The 20648-nt window shown below is 48.8% G+C and overlaps 3 protein-coding genes and 1 non-coding gene across 5 annotated transcripts; 2 read left to right on the top strand and 2 right to left on the bottom strand.

Moving 5' to 3' along the window:
* Positions 1 to 512: 512 nt before the first annotated feature.
* Positions 513 to 4218, bottom strand: LOC123102553 (rhodanese-like domain-containing protein 6). The gene is made up of 9 exons (XM_044523949.1): positions 3869 to 4218; positions 3595 to 3756; positions 3381 to 3486; positions 3037 to 3235; positions 2860 to 2941; positions 2666 to 2748; positions 2450 to 2582; positions 2159 to 2330; positions 513 to 1520 (listed from the first exon to the last, which is right to left on the bottom strand). Exons 1-9 carry the CDS (start codon positions 4082 to 4084, stop codon positions 796 to 798), a joined length of 1878 nt encoding a protein of 625 aa, XP_044379884.1. The 5' UTR covers positions 4085 to 4218; the 3' UTR covers positions 513 to 795.
* Positions 4219 to 4273: 55 nt separating this feature from the next.
* LOC123102554 (uncharacterized) lies at positions 4274 to 10023 on the top strand. Of its 2 annotated transcripts, XM_044523951.1 has the most exons (5): positions 4276 to 4581; positions 8689 to 8743; positions 8825 to 8881; positions 9010 to 9087; positions 9396 to 10023. In XM_044523951.1, the coding sequence occupies exons 1-5, from the start codon at positions 4342 to 4344 to the stop codon at positions 9875 to 9877; spliced, it is 912 nt and encodes a 303-aa protein (XP_044379886.1). In that variant the 5' UTR covers positions 4276 to 4341; the 3' UTR covers positions 9878 to 10023. The 2 variants fall into 2 exon arrangements, with proteins under 2 accessions (XP_044379885.1, XP_044379886.1); XM_044523950.1 differs by having other exon boundaries at positions 4274 to 4581; positions 8689 to 8881.
* Positions 10024 to 12469: 2446 nt separating this feature from the next.
* TRNAG-UCC (transfer RNA glycine (anticodon UCC)) lies at positions 12470 to 12541 on the top strand. The gene has a single exon. It is a non-coding gene; the product is annotated as a tRNA-Gly (tRNA).
* Positions 12542 to 14418: 1877 nt separating this feature from the next.
* LOC123106683 (probable glycerol-3-phosphate acyltransferase 3) lies at positions 14419 to 16194 on the bottom strand. Its single transcript, XM_044528776.1, has one exon. The coding sequence runs from the start codon at positions 16192 to 16194 to the stop codon at positions 14572 to 14574; it is 1623 nt and encodes a 540-aa protein (XP_044384711.1). The 3' UTR covers positions 14419 to 14571.
* Between the last annotated feature and the right edge of the window lie 4454 nt (positions 16195 to 20648).

Raw genomic sequence — 20648 nt, 5'->3', positions numbered from 1 at the left:
ACTTTAATCGTCCATAGTTCATCAGCAAAGTCATTACGGAACTTCAAAATCTCAATGTTTCAGTTTTATAAAAATCTTTATTGTCAGAATTTGTTGCAATGATCATATATCTGATGTAAGTTGGATCACACACTACAAACCTGCACAAAGTGAGATGGCGATGGAGAAAGAGCATTCTGAACTATCAATCTTGCCGGCCATTACTCACCTAAAAAATTATTGACAAATATTTGATCAATTTTACACTGAAACTCATGTGATACAATATCATGATCACCAGCTAATACTTTTGAATAAAAATCTAATACCAATTTTATACCATGTAAAATACTCCATCCGTCCCATAATATATGACGTTTTTTGACACTAGTGTAGTGTCAAAAAACGTCTTACATTATGAGACAGAGGGTAGCAGAGAAATTGTTGGTCAAAGTTTGTCCTAAACCAAATACATGTTACATTTTGTTCAAAGTATCCATGTCATTTTTCCCTGAAGGTCAAACAAAATTTTAGCTCAAACAATCAAAATCTTTCACACTTATAGATATATAAAAAATTTGCACAAATACTAAAGCAGAATAATGGGCACATCCTAAGACATGATTTTATACAGTGCTGTACGCGGGACAATAACTATTTTGCGCCATCCACAAAGCATCTGGTTTCAACTCACTGATTTGTTTGTTGTCTTTCCTTTCCTTCGGTTTTAGAGGCAAAAGTAGTATACAAAAAGAAGAAATACATCATAGCAGGTCCAGAGATACAACAAAGCACATCCCCTATTTTCCAAAAAGGTCATATGAAATTGCATAGGAACTCTTTCATCCGATCGATGTAGGGTGGCCGGGTAGGAATGATATGCCCCATGTCATGCTCAACGATGGTGCACCGGCCCTCCTCAAACATGCCAGCAAGTTCAGTGCTTGCCCTGCTTGCGATCTGCCTGTCATGACCTTCACCGCCACCGAAGCAATGGAGCGAGGGGAGCCTGATTGGCTCTCTGTCAAAATCGCCAACAGGTGCTGGATATCCAGAGCAGAATATCCCAAACCTGAACTTTGGAGATCCGCAAGTCTTCTGCTGCTGCCTGCACAGTAAGGCAGCCATTGCTGCACCCTGGGAGAAACCGAGAACGCCATCAAAGTTGCCGTCCTGAGCAATTATACTTTCAAGGTATGCATATGATTCCTTGAACCCGTCTGTTTGTTCCTGGTACTGAAGGGGGTCAAACGGTGCATCTGCAACCTTCCAATCTTGCATGGTGTGGCAGCTCATGTTCGGAGAAACTAGCCATGCGGATTTTGTTTTTGCTGTGCCAGATGGAGGTGAGGGTTTGTCGGAGCAGACATCTGGATGTGGTCGGTATACAAATGAAAGCTTGTGTGGAGCGTCTATAAAGACAAGCTCCGCGATGTGTTTCAGCTTCTTCGCAAGTGATGATGTTCTTCCCTTAAAGTTTGAAGAGTTCTGACGGAAGCCGTGCAAGCAGAGAATCCTCAACTTCTTCAGCTGCTCACTACCTGGTACATCATTTCCACAAGTTGCAATACTAACACTCAGACAAAAATACTGACTCGGAAGCAATACACGGGTACCGACAAAAGGTAATACTATCTCAGACAAAAATGAATTGAAGACCACAAACGAATTGATTGAAAAAGAAATAGGCACTTCAAACTACAAGTGGAAGTTCGTGAGGAGAAAACAGGAGAAAGACATCAACATTTGTTGCAACACTGTCAAAAGCTGCATGTGTGCCGTGCTTGAGGCGTGCGCCGGACAGACCTTCCATTTGACCAATGCTTTTATCTCTTTGCTCCAGAGCAATACACGGGTAACGACTAGTTAAGTTAGTACAGAAGCTTGCTACCATATGGTCTATGGAGTTCATTTTGACCCCATAGGTTTCAAATACTCCCTACAAAATTAGCGAATCTACTGTGTGTTACTCTTTCTTGCTGAGCACCACTTCTTTAGTTCTGCCTACATAGTTACTCTACAAAATTAGCGAATCTACTGTGCATTACTCTTTCTTGGTGAGCAACACTTCCATAGTTCTGCCTACGTAGCATATGGACTTCTAGGCTGGGCATACTTGATAATATCTTAAATAGCCAAACATCCGAATGACACAAATGTGAATTGATACAGACCTTACCATTACTCCCAGGAGCTTTAGAGGTTGAAATTTTGTTGCTTATGGATAGCTTTCCAATGTCAGAAGGTTCAGATAGCTCTGACTCTGCTTGGTAGTCTTGCTTTACAGATATTTCACAGCACTGTTTTCCATTCTTTAGACATAGTTCACATACATACTCCTTATTAGAATCCTGGAGAAGAAAATGTTTACAAGATTTAGCAGACACATTCTGTCATGAGTCATCAAGAATGAAATTAAGGTAATTAGCAACAATTTAGAAAACAATATAAAGCATGTCATCTTAGGTACCTGACATGTGGAGCACACTAAGACCAACATTCTGCAATTGCTGCAACGACACCGAGAGGAATAGTCATCATAGGTAGATCCACATATCAAACAAGTTCCAAGTATGTTATCTTTATTGCTTCCCACAGAGATTCTGTTAAACCATATTGAAACAAGTTAAGTAACTGAGTTACTATGAAATAGTTCAAGGGTTCGAGCACAAAGTTCAGCACTAACCTATGGTCGAATACAAAATTCTTTCCATCAAAATAGCCACCATCGGGATATTGCTCCAAATATCTTTGAATGCCACCGTATAACTAACGCAAGCACAATAATAAATGATCATAAATAATGCAAAGTACGATATCATGGTGTATATGTACGGATGTCTGAAATCTCAAAATTAGCAACCGAAAGGTGCAGCTTACTTGAAAAACATTCTCAAAGCCTTCACCTTTGGAGCGGATATAAGCTGAGGCCATCTCACACCGTATACCTCCTGTGCAGTACCTGAAAATACCAATAAGGTAGTTCTTAAATTGCTTGCTAAATGTGTTGCCTAAACTCTAAAGCAATGTATAATTCGAAGACCTGGCCATACATACATCATAATTGATTTACCACGTAGCTTCTCAGTATGCTCATCTATCCACAATGGCAAGTCACTGTATTGTCTGATCTCAGGATGCAGCGTCTCCACATTTGGTACATGAAACTTGCCGATCCGCGTCTCATACAGATTCCTTGCATCCAAAACAACCACATCATTCTGCCCCGCAGGCGCCTCAGTATCCGAACCAGTTCCTGCGACAAGAGCAATCCAACTTAGCATCAAGCTCTTGTTTAAACATCTGTTCTTAATGGCAAGAGAATGATCTCGCTACTAAGCAGAGTGTAGATCACATTGACAGCCAGATGTATACAAGCTTCGGTTTGAGAATCAACCCACCCACAGTCTGAAGCACCGAGTGGAACTCAGCCGCTGACAAATGCCTCCCGGCGAATGAGATATCGGGCGTTGTCAGCGATGGGTTGGAACAAAGCGTAACCAGCTCCTGCCAATCCCAAGAACAGCATTAGACACAATGTAATTGACAAGACTTCACGGTGCTACACGAGCTCATAAATGGTCAAAACATTTGCCTTGTGAGGAAGAAGAGAACCTTGACGAGCCGAACCGAGAGTGACGTGAAGCCGCACTCCCTGGCGACCCTCTCGTCGATAGGGTCCTCGCAGGAGGCCAGCTTGAAGTCGGTCCCGTCGAACAGGCTGTTCGAGCTCATCTCCTCGATGTGCTTCTCCAGCGCCGCCATTCTTCCCCCGAGCTACCAGCGCAAAACGTCGCCACGAATTCAAGTACCCACCACGATACATACGGGAATCCGCAAAACACGGCGCCGTTAGCGGGGGGAGAACTAGAAAGAGGCGGATGCTCACCGTGGCATTGACGCCGTCGGGGCCGACGCGGACGCGGCCGACGAGCGCGAGAGCGCGGCAGCGGGACTCGTAGAAGGCCGCGAGCGCGGGGGCGTCGGGGACATCGGCGTACTTGTAGTACAGGAGCACGCCGTAGCTTCCGTCTCCACCGCCTCCTTCCTCCTGCTTCTGCTGCTCCTGAGTCGACGTCGGCGGCAGCGCCGCCTTCGCGTCCATGGCTACGAGTACGACCACGAGCCGCAAAACCCTAGGCGACTGCGGCCGGAGGAGGAAGAAGACGGAGAGGCCGGCTTTCCCAGAACCCGGCCCATATTGATTGAGCGCGCGGCCTCTACAAAAAACAAAATGGTCCACCCAAGAGCCCGGCCCGTTAACTACCTTATCTGCCCACGTTTCGTTTCGCTCCGCGTCCCCAAACCAAAACCCCCGCGAGAACCTTCCTCCTCTCCTCTTCTCACCGACAACCGTCGCTCATGGAGGCCACCGCCGCGTCGACGCGGCCTCTCTTCCTCCTGGCGCCTTCGCCGCCGCTGGTCAGCACGGTGCGGCTCGCCCTTGGCGTGGGGAGGCGCCGGTTCGTGGTCGCGGGGGCCAGGAAGAAGAGGGGGCGGCAGGACGGGGAGGCGGGGGAGGAGAGGGTGGACGCGCACAGCTTCAACCCCAAGGCCGGCGAGGTCACCGGGCCGTTCCCCGAGGCCGTGCTTCTCAGAAAGGTGCGTGTGCCCGTGATTTGTGCTGCGGGCAGTTGCACTAATTCTGTAGAGCGTTGGCATTTGGGTTGCGGAGAATTTTGATGTTAGCTTATGGATAATGAACTCCCTTTGACGAATATCAAATGTAGCATGGTTGCTAGTTTGGTGAAGTAGGCATATTATTCGATAGACCTTGGACCGAAAAGCTAGGCAGATTATTGGAGGCAATAGATGGTATTTGTTGCAGCTTTCCGTATCTGAATTCTGAATATGGTGTCATTCTCTGAGCATAGTTTGGTATCATTCTCTGCTCATAGTTTCCAGATTGCAGTATTTATTAATAGTGAGCATGGGTAGATCCACAAGTGTAGTTTCATGATGATGTTTCTTGGGCTGGATGGGCGAATTCTACTGATACAATCTGCAATGTTTCTATTTTGCTAAAATGCTGGTAACAGTCCCTTATGCTTGGCATTTGGCCCCTCATCTTTCGTTTGGAAGAAATATGGTAGAAACTAGGGTTCTACTGGGTCTAGGGCGGAGATTGTAGGGGAAGGAGGGGGCTGGACGCGGGCGATCTCGCGGTCGCCGTCGTGCGCGAGGGAAGAGGCGGCGGCGTTGGCAGGAGGCGGCTAGGGTTAGGTCTCCCGGCTCCCTTCGGGAAGCCGAGCAAATAATGATTGCTTCTTGCTTAATCTCAAAACGGGTCCTTACATGAGTTTATATAATCCTCCTAATGATATAATTGGGCTAAGCCCCTAACACGATAAGATAACTGGGCCAGGCCCCTAACTGCCTGGCTGTAATATATGCCGCTCATAACATTTCTCCCCGCCTACACAAACAGCTCGTCCTCGAGCTGGAAGGCGGGAAAGCGCTTTGCGGAACTCCTCGAGGTGATCAGCCGTCACCAAACACCTCCGCGGCAACTGGGGCGTGCAGGTCACCGAGCCCGGCGGCGGCGGCTTCCTAGGTAGAAGAAGCCGGGGGGACATTGCCGAGATGTGAAATTGCTGGATATGCTGATTGTTCTGAACCTGGATGAAGACTCCAATTCCTGCATGTTTAGTACCATCATCTGGTTGTATTCGCCATGCAGCATCACAGAAGATAGCATTGCCTGCAAAAAAATCTGTATTTTGAATTGCCGGTGGTAGAAGATGGTCCTGTAAGTACGTCGCAGCATGGTCTTCAGCAGGAATTGCTCCTTCTAATTTGGTTCCTTGCATGATTGCGTTAATCTCTGAACACCATAAATCGTTGCTATTAGCCAATGGACCAAACTATCACTGCTAAGACTTAAATGACAGACAAATTGTAATGGTTATAATCATTTTAATGTTTGTTTCCTTAGATTAGAAGTTTTCAATATTTATTTGTTCGGTTATAATCATTTTAATGTTTGTTTCCTTAGATTAGAAGTTTTCTGGTAGGATCAAGTACTCTACCAGGTCTAGGGCGTAGGTGGTAAGGGAAGGATGGAGGGAGACGTGGCGAGGATCGGGCGCGCCGGCGGCAGGGCGCCGTTGCGGCTAGGAGAAGGGCGGTGGCTAGGGCTGTTGGCGGCTAGGGTTCCGGCTCCTCAGGGAGCCGGGCAATAGGAGATAATATTCTTCTTATTGCTTGCCTTCAAAAAGAGCCTTACAACCTATATTTATATCCTAGATAACTTGTAGAAGAATCAACCTAAGATAACTTGCCTAAGATAACTTGCCTAATCTAAAAATAAAAACTAAGATAACTTGCGGGCCTAAGCCGGCCGGCCATAACACTTCTCCCCGCCTGCACAAACAGCTCGTCCTCGAGCTGTAAGGTGGGGAAGCGCTTGCTTGAACTCTTCGAGGTAATCAACCAGCGTCAAACACCTTCTCGACATCTGGGGCGGCCAGGTCAGCGGCGACGGCGTCCTCCGGAATGTAGTCTGCCACCTCCAGGTAGAAGAGTCGCGGGCAGGCGTGGCCGGGCTTGTAGGGTTTGTCGCAGTTGAAGCACAACCCTTGGCGGCGACGCTCGAGTATCTCAGCTGGGGTGAGCCGGCGGAACGGGCGCCCCGCGGTCGCGGCGAGGGGTGCCGCAGAAGCCTGCACAGGCCGACCCTGCGCGGAATCCGGTTCGGGTAGCGACCCAGCAGTCTGGGACGGTGATTCCTGCTAGATGGCCACCGCGCGGCGCTCGAACGCGCGGGCGTAATACATGGCCGACTGGAGATCCTGGGGTCCCCGAAGCTCCACGTCGACGCGGATATGGTCCGGTAGACCACCCACAAATAACTCGGCGCGCTGAGTGCGGAGACGCCCGGCGCGTGGCACGCCAGGGCCTGGAAGCGGTCGGCGTAGTCCTGCACCGTGGATGTGAAGGTAAGCGGCCGAGGGCCGCCAGTCGGCTCCCGCGGATAGGAGGCCCGAACCGGAGGAGACAGAGCTCCCGGAAGCGCTCCCATGGTGGCATGCCGCCCTCGTCCTGCTCGAGGGCGTAGTACCAGGTCTGCGCTGCGCCTCGAAGATGATAGGACGCGAGCCAGGTGCGATCCGAAGCGAGCGTCCGCTGCCCTCGAAAGAACTGCTCGCACTGGTTGAGCCAGTTGAGGGGGTCCTCCGTGCCCTCGTAGGTGGCGAAGTCCAGTTTGGCGAAGCGAGGGGGTGTCGGCCCGCCGTGCCCGGGGGCGGCCGTAGTCGCCGCCAGCGCGTATGCTGGGTCGAGAAGCGCCGGGGCGTAGTTCGCCGAGCTGGAGGGGTGATCAAACCGCAGGGAGGGCGTCGGGTGTTCCGGCGCCGTGGAGTAGACCGGCCCCGAAGACGAGCCGGTCGCCCAAGCGGGGATCGGCGATGGTGACGGTGGAAACTGCACCTGGTGCAGGGGCCGACCCGTAGCCCTAGGCGCGGGTGGTGGTACTGTCGATGGCGGCGGCGCCTGGTGGAGCTGCACCGGCGCCTGCGGCGTGGGGGCCGGCGGTGACGCCAGAAGAAGCTGCTGGGTCTGGCCCTGCTCCGAGGCGCCGGTGCCCAGGTTAGGGCTGGGCGGGGCCGGTGGAGGACCCTGCTCCGAGGCCGCTGGAAGGTAGGGCGCGACGGAGGACGGCGCGGCCGGCGCGGTCCAAGTGGGCCACTGCGGCCCCGTGGTGGCGAGAAGTGGCGGGGCTGCCGACGCAATCTGCGGCGGCCACTGCGCCCAAGGCGGCGGTGCGGCCGCTGGGGCGGGGAGCGCCGGGTAGCCTCCGGTGATGGCCCCCGGTGCCGAGTACCATGGAAGCGCCTGCTGACCTGCGGCCATGGCTGGATGGAGTCCGGTGATGGCCCCCGGTGCCGAGTACCATGGAAGCGCCTGCTGACCCGCGGCCATGGCTGGATGGAGTGGTGGGGGCGGCCCGTACGGACCTGCCAGGTAGAGGCGGATCCCTTGAACCGCGGTGACGAGGTCGTTGAGGACGCCCGCCATGGCCTCCGGCGTGAACTGTTGCGGCTGCGGGGGAGGTGATGGCGGCGGCGAGTGTTGGACGGGGGCCTGTGGCTGCCCTTGGCCCGGCGTTGTGCCGGGTGCCGTTAGGACCGGCGCTGAGAGCGACGCAGTGGTGCCCGCCGAGAGCGAGGCCGTGACGCCCGGCGCAGAGGCGGCGGTGGTGGAGGAGTTGGCGGGCAGCGGTGGTGGTGGCGGTGGAATTGGCGGAGACATGGTCGAAACCCGGTTACCTGATACCAAATTGGTAGGATCAAGTACTCTACCAGGTCTAGGGCGTAGGTGGTAAGGGAAGGATGGAGGGAGACGTGGCGAGGATCGGGCGCGCCGGCGGCAGGGCGCCGTCGCGGCTAGGAGAAGGGCGGTGGCTAGGGCTGTTGGCGGCTAGGGTTCCGGCTCCTCAGGGAGCCGGGCAATAGGAGATAATATTCTTCTTATTGCTTGCCTTCAAAAAGAGCCTTACAACCTATATTTATATCCTAGATAACTTGTAGAAGAATCAACCTAAGATAACTTGCCTAAGATAACTTGCCTAATCTAAAAATAAAAACTAAGATAACTTGCGGGCCTAAGCCGGCCGGCCATAACATTTTCAATATTTATTTGTTCCTTGAGAAGAAAGCAAAAAATGAGATTTATAGTTGATTATACTTTTTTGTGCTGATTGTTTTGCAGAAAAAGGTGAAAGAGGACGGTGAAGCTTTGCCAGAATTCGCGGACGCCGAAGAAGGTGATAGTCATTTTGCACTCAGTTGGTCCTTTTTGTGCTTGATGCCAATACGCGATCTGTCTAACCCAACTAAATTTACAGAAAAGCTATACGAGCTTCTTAACATTCAGCTAGAGAGTGGTTTAAATCTGCAAAGAAGTAAGACCTCTTCCCTTTCCCCCCTTATCAAAACATTTTAATTGGTTATATATGGCGGCATCATTGCACGCCTGTTCAGATGTGGTGATCTAAGATCAGGATAATGAACATTCTCCATCATTCTGCAGTGCGACACTATGAAGTTGTTTACCTCATTCACGAGGACCGCGTGGAAGAAGTTGAAGACGTTGTATCAAAAGTACAAGGTGCATTTCTCGATACTCACGCATCACTTACTCAGTTGTACAAAGATGTGATTTTGTCCACATGTTGTTTGTATGTACTTAAATCCTCAGCGAGTTAATCTCAGTCATGATGAGTATGACAAACTTCCATGTTATGGCGGCAAAGGGTTTGACACTCTTCTGGAGCCATGGCCTGCTAAAGAATACTCCTGTCTGGCTGATTTGCTAACTTTAATCGCCTAAAACATACTATTTGGGGTATTTCAGTTCTATCGAGGATTTTGCTGCTGTAAGGTATGCTATAAACTATGTTCTTCGTTCTATTGTAGACTTTATCAGAGAGAAGAAAGGAAGGATTTGGAGGGTGAACAACTGGGGACTGCGCAGACTTGCTTACAAGATAAAGAAAGCAACACATGCCAACTACATCCTAATGAACTTTGAGATACAGGCACAATCCATAAACGAGTTCAAGACTCTGCTAGATAAGGATGAAAGAATCATTAGACACCTTGTGATGAAACGAGATGAGGCGATTACTGAAGATTGCCCTCCTCCACCAGAGTTCCATGCTATGCGATCTCAACAGTTGGATGACGAGTATATTGATGAGGAATATGGGAGGGTGGACGATGGGGATGATGAGGCTGAACTAGAGTCTTTTGGCAATGTTGACGATGACGTTGAAGATGGCGATGAACCTGAAATCATTCTTGTTGATGAAGTTGACGATGACAATGCCGAAGACCTCAGAAGAAGAAATAGGAAGGTGAAACTGGAGAAGTATACCGTGGAGAAGGTCTTGAGGTAGCATGCGTATCTACTGTATGGTTTAGTTCTTATACAAAGGAACACTTGTACGATGAAGTAATTACATTAGGTGTTTTCCCTGTATCGGTGACCACTATTACGATGGTAGTAATTAGTGAGATAAGCTCATCAGGTCTTCTCCCTAAATCTTGTTGTTGTTTTTCCAAATTATGTGGTATGATCATTCCCTTGTAGATGCATTGTTTAGTACACCTTTTATTTTTTGAAAAGCATCAAAAGCCAAAATACCAGTGTGGGTTAAAAAGGCAAATCTAAGTAATTAGCACAACTCTCTATTGTAAAACTCATGCATCCTTTTATTGGCTTAATTAGTAAAACTAATTGCCGAAGTCATTACATATCTAGATGCTTGGTAGTTGGAATAGATGCTTTTATTTTAGCAGTAAATAAGAAGAGCTGGTCTATAATTTGATCAAGACGTGCTTATGTTACTTCTGATGTTCTCCTTGTTTGAGTAGACTAGTTTTTTCGATGCATTCAGTTGCTGTTGATCTGTGCGTGACAAAATGCTTAGTGACTGGCAAATTCCTTCATATTCTGCATGGTAGTTGTTGAATTCCTCTGCAGGTCCTCATGTTTGCTGGACTGTATAGTTAATTAAACCTTGGTAGCCTATATATGCACCGTTTGGTTCATATTGTTACTCCAAAAAATCAGCATATCTTCATCATTTATCCAGACACTCTTAGAATCTTTTTGCTTTCGTCTGTACAAGGTACTAACATTTCCAACTGCATTTAACGGAGTACAGTGCTGGGTATTGACTTGTTAAACTCATGACATGATCTAACCAATATGGTGGCAATCTAGCAGTGTGGAAGATGATTGGCTAGGTATGCAAACTTCACGAATGATCATACCTTAATACTGTTCAACAGTTGTTGGTAGGTGTCCTCCATGCTCAATAAAGGCTGGAGATGATTGAGTGGATTCGCCAATCAATAAGTAGCAATAACTTTGGTCGTAGAGAATTCTTGTTCATGCCCCCAACTTGTTTGTTGCTGGTCTCCTGCAAGTTTTTCTATCAAATAGAGACTATTAAAAATTTGCAGTTTATCATCACTGAACTTATCTGTGCATGCTTCTGACCATCTTTCTTTGAAATGTATGTAGTTCTAATGCATCTCTCTGAATTTGGCATATCATTTTGTTCTGTCACTACTTTGTACTCCCTCCATCCGGAAATACTTGTCGTAGAAATGGTTGTATCTAGACTTATTTTAGTTATAGATACATCCATTTTATCCATTTCTAGGACAAGTATTTCCGGACGGAGGGAGTATGTTGCATTTAGGGCCTGTGGCGTGAGTTTCAGATGATCAAGAATTCAACACTTGGAACTGGTTATGGGTAGGTTTTCTTAAATGTACCTTACTTGAGATTATTAAGACTTTCTATTGATTGTTGGGACCTTGTTGATTCACCGTCTTATCTCGCCATAATTTTCTCCATGCCACAATACCAAGCAGCTGGTTCCAGATTTTCTGCCGACAGGAGAATTGTCAATTGGAAATAATAAAATCATTCTGCATTGGTTAGATAATTTAGTGAGTTTCTTCACTTATTTGCTATTTGCCGTATGGTGCATTGATGAGCCGAAATTGGTGTACGACTGTCCTTATACTGGTACTGTTGCTGCGCATGATCCTGCACTTTGCTTTCAACAGCGTATCTATGATCTGGAAACTTTAATCACGTCTCGTGGCCCCCCTCGATCAATCTGATCACGATCTGGAAACTTTCAATACCTGCTGGTAAGCAATGCCATCTTGTCATCTTGTTGATATGTTGGCCTGTTTTGGTCATAATCTGAAGAACCTTCAAGCAAATTCCTTCAGACGCAACGCGTTTGAGGACAAGTATTTCCGGACGGAGGGAGTACCAACTAATTATGTCCACCAACTTTGTACAGACAACTTACTAGATTTTTTTCCAGTTCATCATAAGGTGCGGCAATTAGTACAGATTCCCTTTTAACATTATGGCCATAATGTGGAAAGCCCCATGGCTTTCTGTCCAATCTCTGGTTCCTGCTCTTGTTAGGTGCTATTTATCGCCGAAGGCCGTCAGCCACGACCTAACTACTTTCTCCTGTTCATTCAAGACAACACTTTAGCACAATCTTCTCTGTATCAGAAGAAACTATCCAGGTTATGGCAGATGAACTATCTAGGATGTCGGAACTGTTTAGCCCCCAAATTTAGGTCTGGTCTGGAGTCTGCTTCTGCAGATGATGCTGGCATTTTGGTAGAAACTGGCTGTTGATGGCAGAAGAACCATCAAGGTCACATTTCAGCAATCTTTTCATGGCTCGAACTATCCAGGCTAGATTCCAGCAAGCCCTTCCCATTGCAGAACTATCCAGGCCATCGATCAAGCGATCGGTGGAGTGGTTTGTTCCACTGTTTCGTCCCCCCAGACTGGCTGTAGTGTGAAGTAATGACTTTCTGGGCCTGCTTGCGCAGGTGACGGTGGCATTTTGTCTCTCATTTCTTGTACGTCTCAAGAATAGTGCGTGATGACGCCTTTCTGTTCCGTTGGTATAAGGTAATGAAATGTTGCTGACATCAAAGCGTCTGTAGTCCAACGGTTAGGATAATTGCCTTCCAAGCAATAGACCCGGGTTCGACTCCCGGCAGACGCATTTTTCATTTTCTCCCAATTTGTTTCCCTTTTTCTGGAAAAATATCAATCAGCTACATGCTCGTTTTGATGACCTAAACTTTTGTAGGGTTCTTTTGATGACCTAAACTTGTCTTCTAGCAAAAATGCAAGCAGCCACAACTTGTCTTGTAGCGAAAATGCAAGCAGCCATGTATGCAAGTTTGTTTGGTATTGTAGTCACATTTTTTTTTTTTGATTTAGTGGTGTAACCCCGCACCGACCTCACCTTCATAAAAGGGCCTTTTCATACTTTCTCTTGCCTCGCTCTCTTCTTCGTGCCCCGGTTCACTCTGCACTACGATCCCAGAAGTCCAATCTACAAACCCCACCGGTCGTTTCCCATGATGCCTTGCCACAGTTGCGAGGACCTGCTCGGACCCCACCGTGACATCTAGCTTCTTTGGATGATCGACAATCACTCGCGCCAACGGTAACAGCACTCGTACTTGGGGGACATTTGGATCGCTGCCCTCACCTGCCAAGCCAAAACATTGGCGTTGACTGAGACGTGGGCGTATGTTTGGATTAGCTCCTATTTTTTGGCATGCTCAGCCCGTCCACCCACCCTCCAATTGATTTCACGCCAACAAATTGGTGAAACCAGTGCACGCGAATCCTTTGCTAGTTTTTTGGTCAGCCCACGATTGGCGAGGAATGGGGGCAGCAACCAAACAACCCCTTGGTCCCTTCATGTGATCACGCACCTCGGTCCAATGACATTGGCTAGCCTCGTCGTATTCGATCTCCACTAGACGATGGCGAGCCGTCCCACCATAGGGGCCCCTGGGCGTCCCCACCTCATGTTGTCATGACGACACATGATGACTCAGACGAGGAAGAAGGCAGCTTTCAACCGCCGCTAATGGAGGGTGACTCTGGTCGCTAGTCATCCAGGCCCTCTTCCCGAACGACGACCCGCTACCCTCCCTCGGCCCATGTCCCTGGTGTCGACCAACGAAACCGAGGAGGAGGCAATGATGGTCGCGGTCGTTACCCTGCTCTGAGATCGTGAACGCCGCTCCCTTCACACTCCCCTCGCTGATAGGCTTCCCCGTCTCGGGCAGATGCCGAGGAGTAGGTGATGTTGGTTGTGGTCATCTCCCACTCCGATCTCGAGGCTGCCACAGAACCGCCACATGGCCCCCACCGATGTGGTGATGGCCGCGGCTATTGTAGCGTTCATCGCCGAGCCCTTTCATTTAGCTAGGGTTTAGTACAAATGAGTTTTGTAGCTAGGCTAGGGTTTAGTGCTAACTTTTGGTGGTGATGTAATGGATGAACATAATGTACATGTAGGGACTTTTGGAGATGCTCTAATACTACCTAGTGAACATAATGTAGGGAGATTATTTGTGTCATTTCTTTCATGATATATATACTCTCTCAATTCTAAAATATAGAGTGAACCAATATGTAATTGAGTGGTTAGGAGGACAGTGGTGAAGTCTTAGACTTGACACCAATGTTCGCATTTTTCCTGAATTTATTTCAAGTCATCTGGTAATGTGCGTCAGATTCTTGCAGATACTTATAGAATTAGGGTGTGGATGGGAGCTTTTATAGGAGTAAGTGTATCTACGTATATATGAATTTATGTATGAGTTTCAAAATATAAGGAGTATATATTTTTGCCAGGGCCAAAGAACCCTATTCTCATATGGAAAAGGTAATGCGGCGTTGAAGGATGTGCAAAAACTTTAAAGAGTATATACTACTCCCTCCGTTCTTAAATATTTGTCTTTCTAGAGATTTCAACAAGTGACTACATACAGAGCAAAATAAATGAATCTACACTTTAAAATATGTCTATATACATCCGTATGTGGTAGTCCATTTGAAATTTTAAAAAGACAAATATTTAGGAACGGAGGGAGTAGTATATATCTTTAACAGAGGCTACAGAGTACATATGCTGTAGCAAACTCTCGATCTCAAATCAAATTTGTTCTGCCTCCCTCTATTTTCTTTTTCTTTTTTTCCGACGCTTGCATGTAGAGTAATTCTTTTCCGTCACGGCCACTGGCACGCTGCCCCCTTTGCGCGCACCACGCCGTCGTTGCCGGCGAGCATGAGATACTTGTCCTTCCTGGTGAGCATGGTGCACTCGTACCCGAGCGACGCCGCCATCAGGCGCTGCACGCGGTTGGCCACGTCCGTGCTCGCGGCGCCGCCGTCCCTGACGGGCGACGTGTCGACCCTGCCGAGGAACTCCACGGTGTAGCACATCCTTGGGTTGGCCAGGTAGTAGAGCGCGTCCATGGACTTCCAGCCGCCTGCCGTGGTGCCATGGAACATGGCCGTCTCGACGGCGAGCGCCACGGGCACGACGCCGTCGCCGCTGAGCTCGGCGAACAGCGGGCTGAAGCGGAGCAGGTACGGCTCGCGGCAGGTGGTGCCCTCGGGGCAGACCACGACGTGCGCTCCCCCGGCCAGGAGGCGCGCCATGGCGGCGCCGTCGTGGGCGCGGTCCCTGGCGAGGTGCACGGTGCGGCCGATGGGGGAGATGAGCTCCGAGAGCCGGCTCAGGCTGTAGGACACGGCGCGCACGGGGCGGTCCAGCGCGATGGACACGTACACGGGGTCGATGAGCGTCCGGTGGTTGCACACGTAGAGCTGCCCGCGCGACGACGGCGGCGGCGGCAGCGAGCCGCGGAGGCGCCACGACTGGCCCGTGGCGGAGAGGATCGGCGTGGCGTACTTGTATGGGAGCGTCATCGCGACGGCGATGCGGGCCACGGCGAGAGCGGCGCCCAATGGGAGCCACACGAGCATGGCGACGGTAGCGAGCGGCGTCGGAAGGAAGGCGAGGCGGCCGTCGTGGAAGACGAGCGGCCTCGGGTACTCGTCCCGCGGCAATGGCCGCCACTTGCTCTTCTCCTCGGCGCTCACCACGTACACCTCCTTGCACGAGGAAGACAGAGTGTTGTTGCAAAGAAATTCCATGGATCCTCCGGAGAAGCCCACGACATCATCGCCGAAGGCGCCCTCCATGATCTTCTTCCTTGCCTCGGACGCCGCCTCGCCGCCTCCTTCCTCCATGAGGCCGGTATAGAGCCCCCACAGCACCTTCATCTCCCTCGCCGCGACGACATCGGCCACGTCGGCCTCCAGGTAATCTTTCAAGAACGGCTCCACCATCACCCTCGGCATCCTGCTGGCCCACACCACCGCCGCCCTCCTACCGGCAGCGCCAGAGGACCACCGCCGCCGCACGGCGTCGAACGCCTCGAGACCGACGTTCTCCAGGAGCCACCGCGGCAACACGGCGCGGCCAGCGCGGAACCTCGTGGCGCGGAGCCCGCAGAAGGCGACGAAGGCCATAGCCCTGATGGCCACGTCGCCGCCGATGCAGGCGATGAAAGGGTAGAGGAGGAGCAGGAGGAGGCCCCTGAGCAAGCCGCCGGCCTCGATGGCGACCAGCATGAAGTAGGGGAAGAGGGAGCCCGAGGAGAGGAGCAAGCCGCCGTCGACGTCGACGACCAGCGCGGTTGCGTCGGTGAGCCGAGCCGAGGGTGGCGCCCGCTTGTGGACAAGGACGTCAGAGGGGTGCGGTGGTGGCAATGCGGCCCCACAGCCACCATGGAAGAAAAGCGAGAGGAAGTTGGGGAAGATGAACTTGTGGGCTCCCGCCATTTCTCCTCAACCATGCAGCTAGATGTAGTTGTCGCCGTCTTATATATACCACCGCGGCACATCGTCGTCATGGTGCAAGCCTAATAATGTGGGGTGGCTTGCCACGGCGCCCTGGTGCGTGCCTAGGGCCCTGTTTGGTTCATAAGTCTTAAGATTTTTTTTAGTTCCAATTTATAAGTCCCAAGTCCCTAAAAAGTCCCTACCTGTTTGGTTTCTGGGACTTATAAGTCTCTATAAGACCATATTACAACTATAAGTCCCTATAAGTCCCTTATTGAGAGTCTTATTTCATAAGTCCCAAATGCCCACTTTAAGTCCCTATAAGTCCCTCCTGTTTGGTTTAGATGAGACTTATAGGGACTTATTTAAGTCCCTAGACCAATAAGTCCCTGAAAACAAACACCCTTCTAATAAACCTTTCCATGAATTTTGCTAGCAGACAGACAGTCTGTTCATTAACTATTATTTGTATATTTTTTGGCGAGGGCACTGTTTATTAATTCCATTTTGGCAATAAGTGTCACTTTGAGGCCATTAGTTGATACTATCAAAAAGAGATCTTCGACGATATGAGAGGAAATATTTGTTACTACATGCTCAAAGATCAAACTCCAAAACCCTTAAAATTTCCCATCCTTCCAAGTTCCAACTCGCTCAGGTATACTCGTCGCGCAGTCTCACCCTTATGCTCTCCACGACACCTAAAGGGTTTGGAAATGTCCATGTTACTGACAAGACCGTGGAACTCTATGGCACTCCTGGACTAGTTCGATGGGGAGACCTTCATCGAAAATATGCTCCCCATGGAAAAATGTTTGGGGGGCGTTCAAGGGGATGCTGGGACTCAAGTGGGGGGAGAAGAATGAGAAGGCGGCGGAGGGTGTGCAGGACCCCACCTCGCCAATCACGGCTTCTACCTTCCAGGGAGAGTGTGATGTCGGTCATCACGTCGGGTTCGGGTATGATGGAGAGGGCAATGAACCTTAAGGCGACACAAGGCCTCGAAGGTATATTTCCTAAGCCCATTACGTGATCTATGCCAACATTTAAAGTTTTGGCTCTTACGTCTAATGCAAACTTGTTGAAAGTGGCCTCAAGTAGTCATGTTATTTGGAGTCCTGAGCAAGGCTCCCTTTGGAGAGGTTGGAAAGCTTTGGAGCACAGGAGTTGGCCTAGGCTGTTGTCGCGGAAAGTGTGACGAAGAGGGGCCTAATTCATACTCGAGTGGCTGAGGGGCATGCACGCGTGATGGCCATGGCTTCTGATGCAAACCATGCTAGGGAGGAGGCTGGTTCTGATTAGGAGGTGATTTCTGGTATTACACATTATATCACAATATTTATGTCTTTTCTCTCTTATTTTATAAGGTTTACATGAAGAGAGAGAATGCCCGCAGCTGGAATTCTGGACGGGAAAAGGAGCAAATATTAAAGACCTATTCTGCACAACTCCAAAAGTCCTGAAACTTCACGCAGAATATTTTTGGGATATATAAAAAATATTAGACGAAGAAAGCACCAGAGGGGGCCACCAGCCAGCCACATGGGTGGAGGGCCCCCCGTCCTTGTGGGCCCCCTGGCAGGCCTCCAACGCCCATCTTCTGCTACATGGTGTGTTTTGACCTAAAAAAATAAGAAGGAAGCTTTCGAGACGAAGCGCCGGCGTCCCAAAGCGGAACCTGGGCAGAATTAATCTAGGGCTCCGACGGAGCTGTTCTGCCGGGGAAACTTCCTTCCGGGAGGGGAAACCGAAGCCATCGTCATCACGAACGATCCTCTCATCAAGAGGGGATCAATCTCCATCAACATCTTCACCAGCACCATCTCCTCTCAAACCCTAGTTCATCTCTTGTATCCGATCTTTGTCTCAAAACCTCAGATTGGTACCTGTGGGTTACTAGTAGTGTTGATTACTCCTTGTTGTTGATGCCAGTTGGTTTATTTGGTGGAAGATCATATGTTCAGATCCTTAATGATAATTAATACTCCTCTTATTATGAACATGAATATACTTTGTCAGTAGTTACATTTGTTCATGAGGACATGGGAGAAGTCTTGTTATAAGTAATCATGTGAATTTGGTATTCGTTCAATATTTTGATGAAATGTATGTTGTCTCTCCTCTAGTGGTGTTATGTGAACGTCGACTACATGACACTTCACCATGATTTGGGCCTAGGGGAAGGCATTGGGAAGTAATAAGTAGATGATGGGTTGCTAGAGTGACAGGAGCTTAAACCCAAGTTTATGCGTTGCTTCGTAAGGGGCTGATTTGGATCAATATGCTTCATGCTATGGTTAGGTTTACCTTAATTCTTTTTCTTTTGTAGTTGCGGATGCTTGCGAGAGGGGTTAATCATAAGTGGGAGGCTTGTCCAAGGAAGGGCAGCACCCAAGCACCGGTCCACCCACATATCAAATTATCAAAGTAACGAACGCGAACCATATGAGCATGATGAAAACTAACTTGACAACAATTCCCATGTGTCCTCGGGAGCGCTTTGTTTTATATCAGAGTTCATACAGGCTTGTCCTTTACTACAAAAAGGATTGGGCCACCTTGCTGCACCTTGTTTACTTTCATTACTTGTTACCTGTTATGATTTATCTTTTCACAAAACTATCTGTTACTCATAATTTCAGTGCTTGCAGAGAATACCTTGCTGAAAACCGCTTGTCATTTCCTTGTGTTCCTCATTGGGTTCGGCACTCTTACTTATCGAAACGACTATGATAGATCCCCTAGGCTTGTGGGTCATCACTCGTCCATTGGAGGATGTGACTGTGGGCTCGAAAGAGGTCGGGCCGGGGCGCTCGGCTACAGGTGATTGAGGGGGTAGGGTCCCGATCCCTGATACGTCTCCGTCGTATCTACTTTTCCAAACACTTTTGCCCTTGCTTTGGACTCTAACTTGCATGATTTGAATGGAACTAACCCGGACTGACGCTATTTTCAGTAGAATTGCCATGGTGTTATTTTTGTGCAGCAGAAATAAAAGTTCTCGGAATGACCTGAAAATCAATGGAGAATTATTTTGGAATATATAAAAAATACTGGAAGAAGAATCCACGTCAGGGGGGCCTCCACCTGTCCACGAGGGTGGGGGGCGTGCCCTACCCCCTGGGCGCGCCCCCTTGCCTCGTGGGCCCCCTGATGCTCCACCGACCTCAACTCCAACTCTATATATTTGTGTTCGAGGAGAAAAAAAATCAGAGAAAAGGATTCATCGCGTTTTACGATACGAAGCCGCCGTCAAGCCCTAAACTCTCTCAGGAGGGCTGATCTGGAGTCTGTTCGGGGCTCCGGAGAGGGGAATCCGTCGCCATTGTCATCATCAACCTTCCTCCATCACCAATTTCATGATGCTCACCGCCGTGCGTGAGTAATTCCATCGTAGGCTTGCTACACGGTGATGGGTTGGATGAGATTTATCATGTAATCGAGTTAGTTTTGTTAGGGTTTGATCCCTAGTATCCACTATGTTCTGAGATTGATGTTGCTATGACTTTGCTATGCTTAATGCTTGTCACTAGGGCCGAGTGCCATGATTTCAGATCTGAACCTATTATGTTTTCATGAATATATGTGAGTTCTTGATCCTATCTTGCAAGTCTACAGTCACCTACTATGTGTTATGATCCGGCAACCCCGAAGTGACAATAATCGGGACCACTCCCGGTGATGACCGTAGTTTGAGGAGTTCATGTATTCACTATGTGTTAATGCTTTGGTCCGGTACTCTATTAAAAGGAGGCCTTAATATCCCTTAGTTTCCATTAGGACCCCGCTGCCACGGGAGGGTAGGACAAAAGATGTCATGCAAGTTCTTTTACATAAGCACACATGACTATATTCGGAATACATGCCTACATTACATTGATGAACTAGAGCTAGTTCTGTGTCACCCTAGGTTATGACTGTTACATGATCGATCACATCCGGCATAATTCTCCATCACCGATCCATTGCCTACGAGCTTTTCATATATTGTTCTTCGCTTATTTACTTTTCCGCTGCTGTTATTACAATCACTATGAAACCCAAAAATATTACTTTTGCTACCGTTACTTTTGTTATCGTTACCACTACTATCATATTACTTTGCTACTAAATACCTTGCTGTAGATATTAAGTTTCCAGGTGTGGTTGAATTGACAACTCAGCTGCTAATACTTGAGAATATTCTTTGGCTCCCCTTGTGTCGAATCAATAAATTTTGGTGGAATACTCTACCCTCGAAAACTGTTGCGATCCCCTATACTTGTGGGTTATCAAGACTATTTTCTAGCGTCGTTGCCGGTGAGCATAGCTCTATTATTTGAGTCACTTGGGATTTATATCTGCTTATCATTGTGAAGAACTTGAAAGATCAAAGAACTAAGATTTTCCCTCAACTACGAGGGGAGGCAAGGAACTGCCATCTAGCTCTGCACTTGATTCACCTTCTGTTTTGA

This window comes from Triticum aestivum, chromosome 5A (assembly GCF_018294505.1).
Source record: "Triticum aestivum cultivar Chinese Spring chromosome 5A, IWGSC CS RefSeq v2.1, whole genome shotgun sequence".
NCBI lineage: Eukaryota > Viridiplantae > Streptophyta > Magnoliopsida > Poales > Poaceae > Triticum > Triticum aestivum.
Note: the sequence above shows the minus strand (reverse complement) of the source record. Positions and strands in the feature narration are given on the sequence as shown.

Excerpts from the sequence above, each read along its gene's own strand:
- LOC123102554 (XM_044523950.1), top strand. The coding sequence starts at position 4,342 with ATGGAGGCCACCGCCGCGTCGACGCGGCCTCTCTTCCTCCTGGCGCCT. Across the intron at positions 4,582-8,688 it reads AGGCCGTGCTTCTCAGAAAG|AAAAAGGTGAAAGAGGACGG; the intron begins GTGCGTGTGCCC and ends ATTGTTTTGCAG. Across the intron at positions 8,882-9,009 it reads TGGTTTAAATCTGCAAAGAA|TGCGACACTATGAAGTTGTT; the intron begins GTAAGACCTCTT and ends ATCATTCTGCAG.
- LOC123106683 (XM_044528776.1), bottom strand. The coding sequence starts at position 16,194 with ATGGCGGGAGCCCACAAGTTCATCTTCCCCAACTTCCTCTCGCTTTTC.
- LOC123102553 (XM_044523949.1), bottom strand. The coding sequence starts at position 4,084 with ATGGACGCGAAGGCGGCGCTGCCGCCGACGTCGACTCAGGAGCAGCAG. Across the intron at positions 3,757-3,868 it reads CCGACGGCGTCAATGCCACG|CTCGGGGGAAGAATGGCGGC; the intron begins GTGAGCATCCGC and ends TTGCGCTGGTAG. Across the intron at positions 2,331-2,449 it reads TAGTGTGCTCCACATGTCAG|GATTCTAATAAGGAGTATGT; the intron begins GTACCTAAGATG and ends TTTCTTCTCCAG.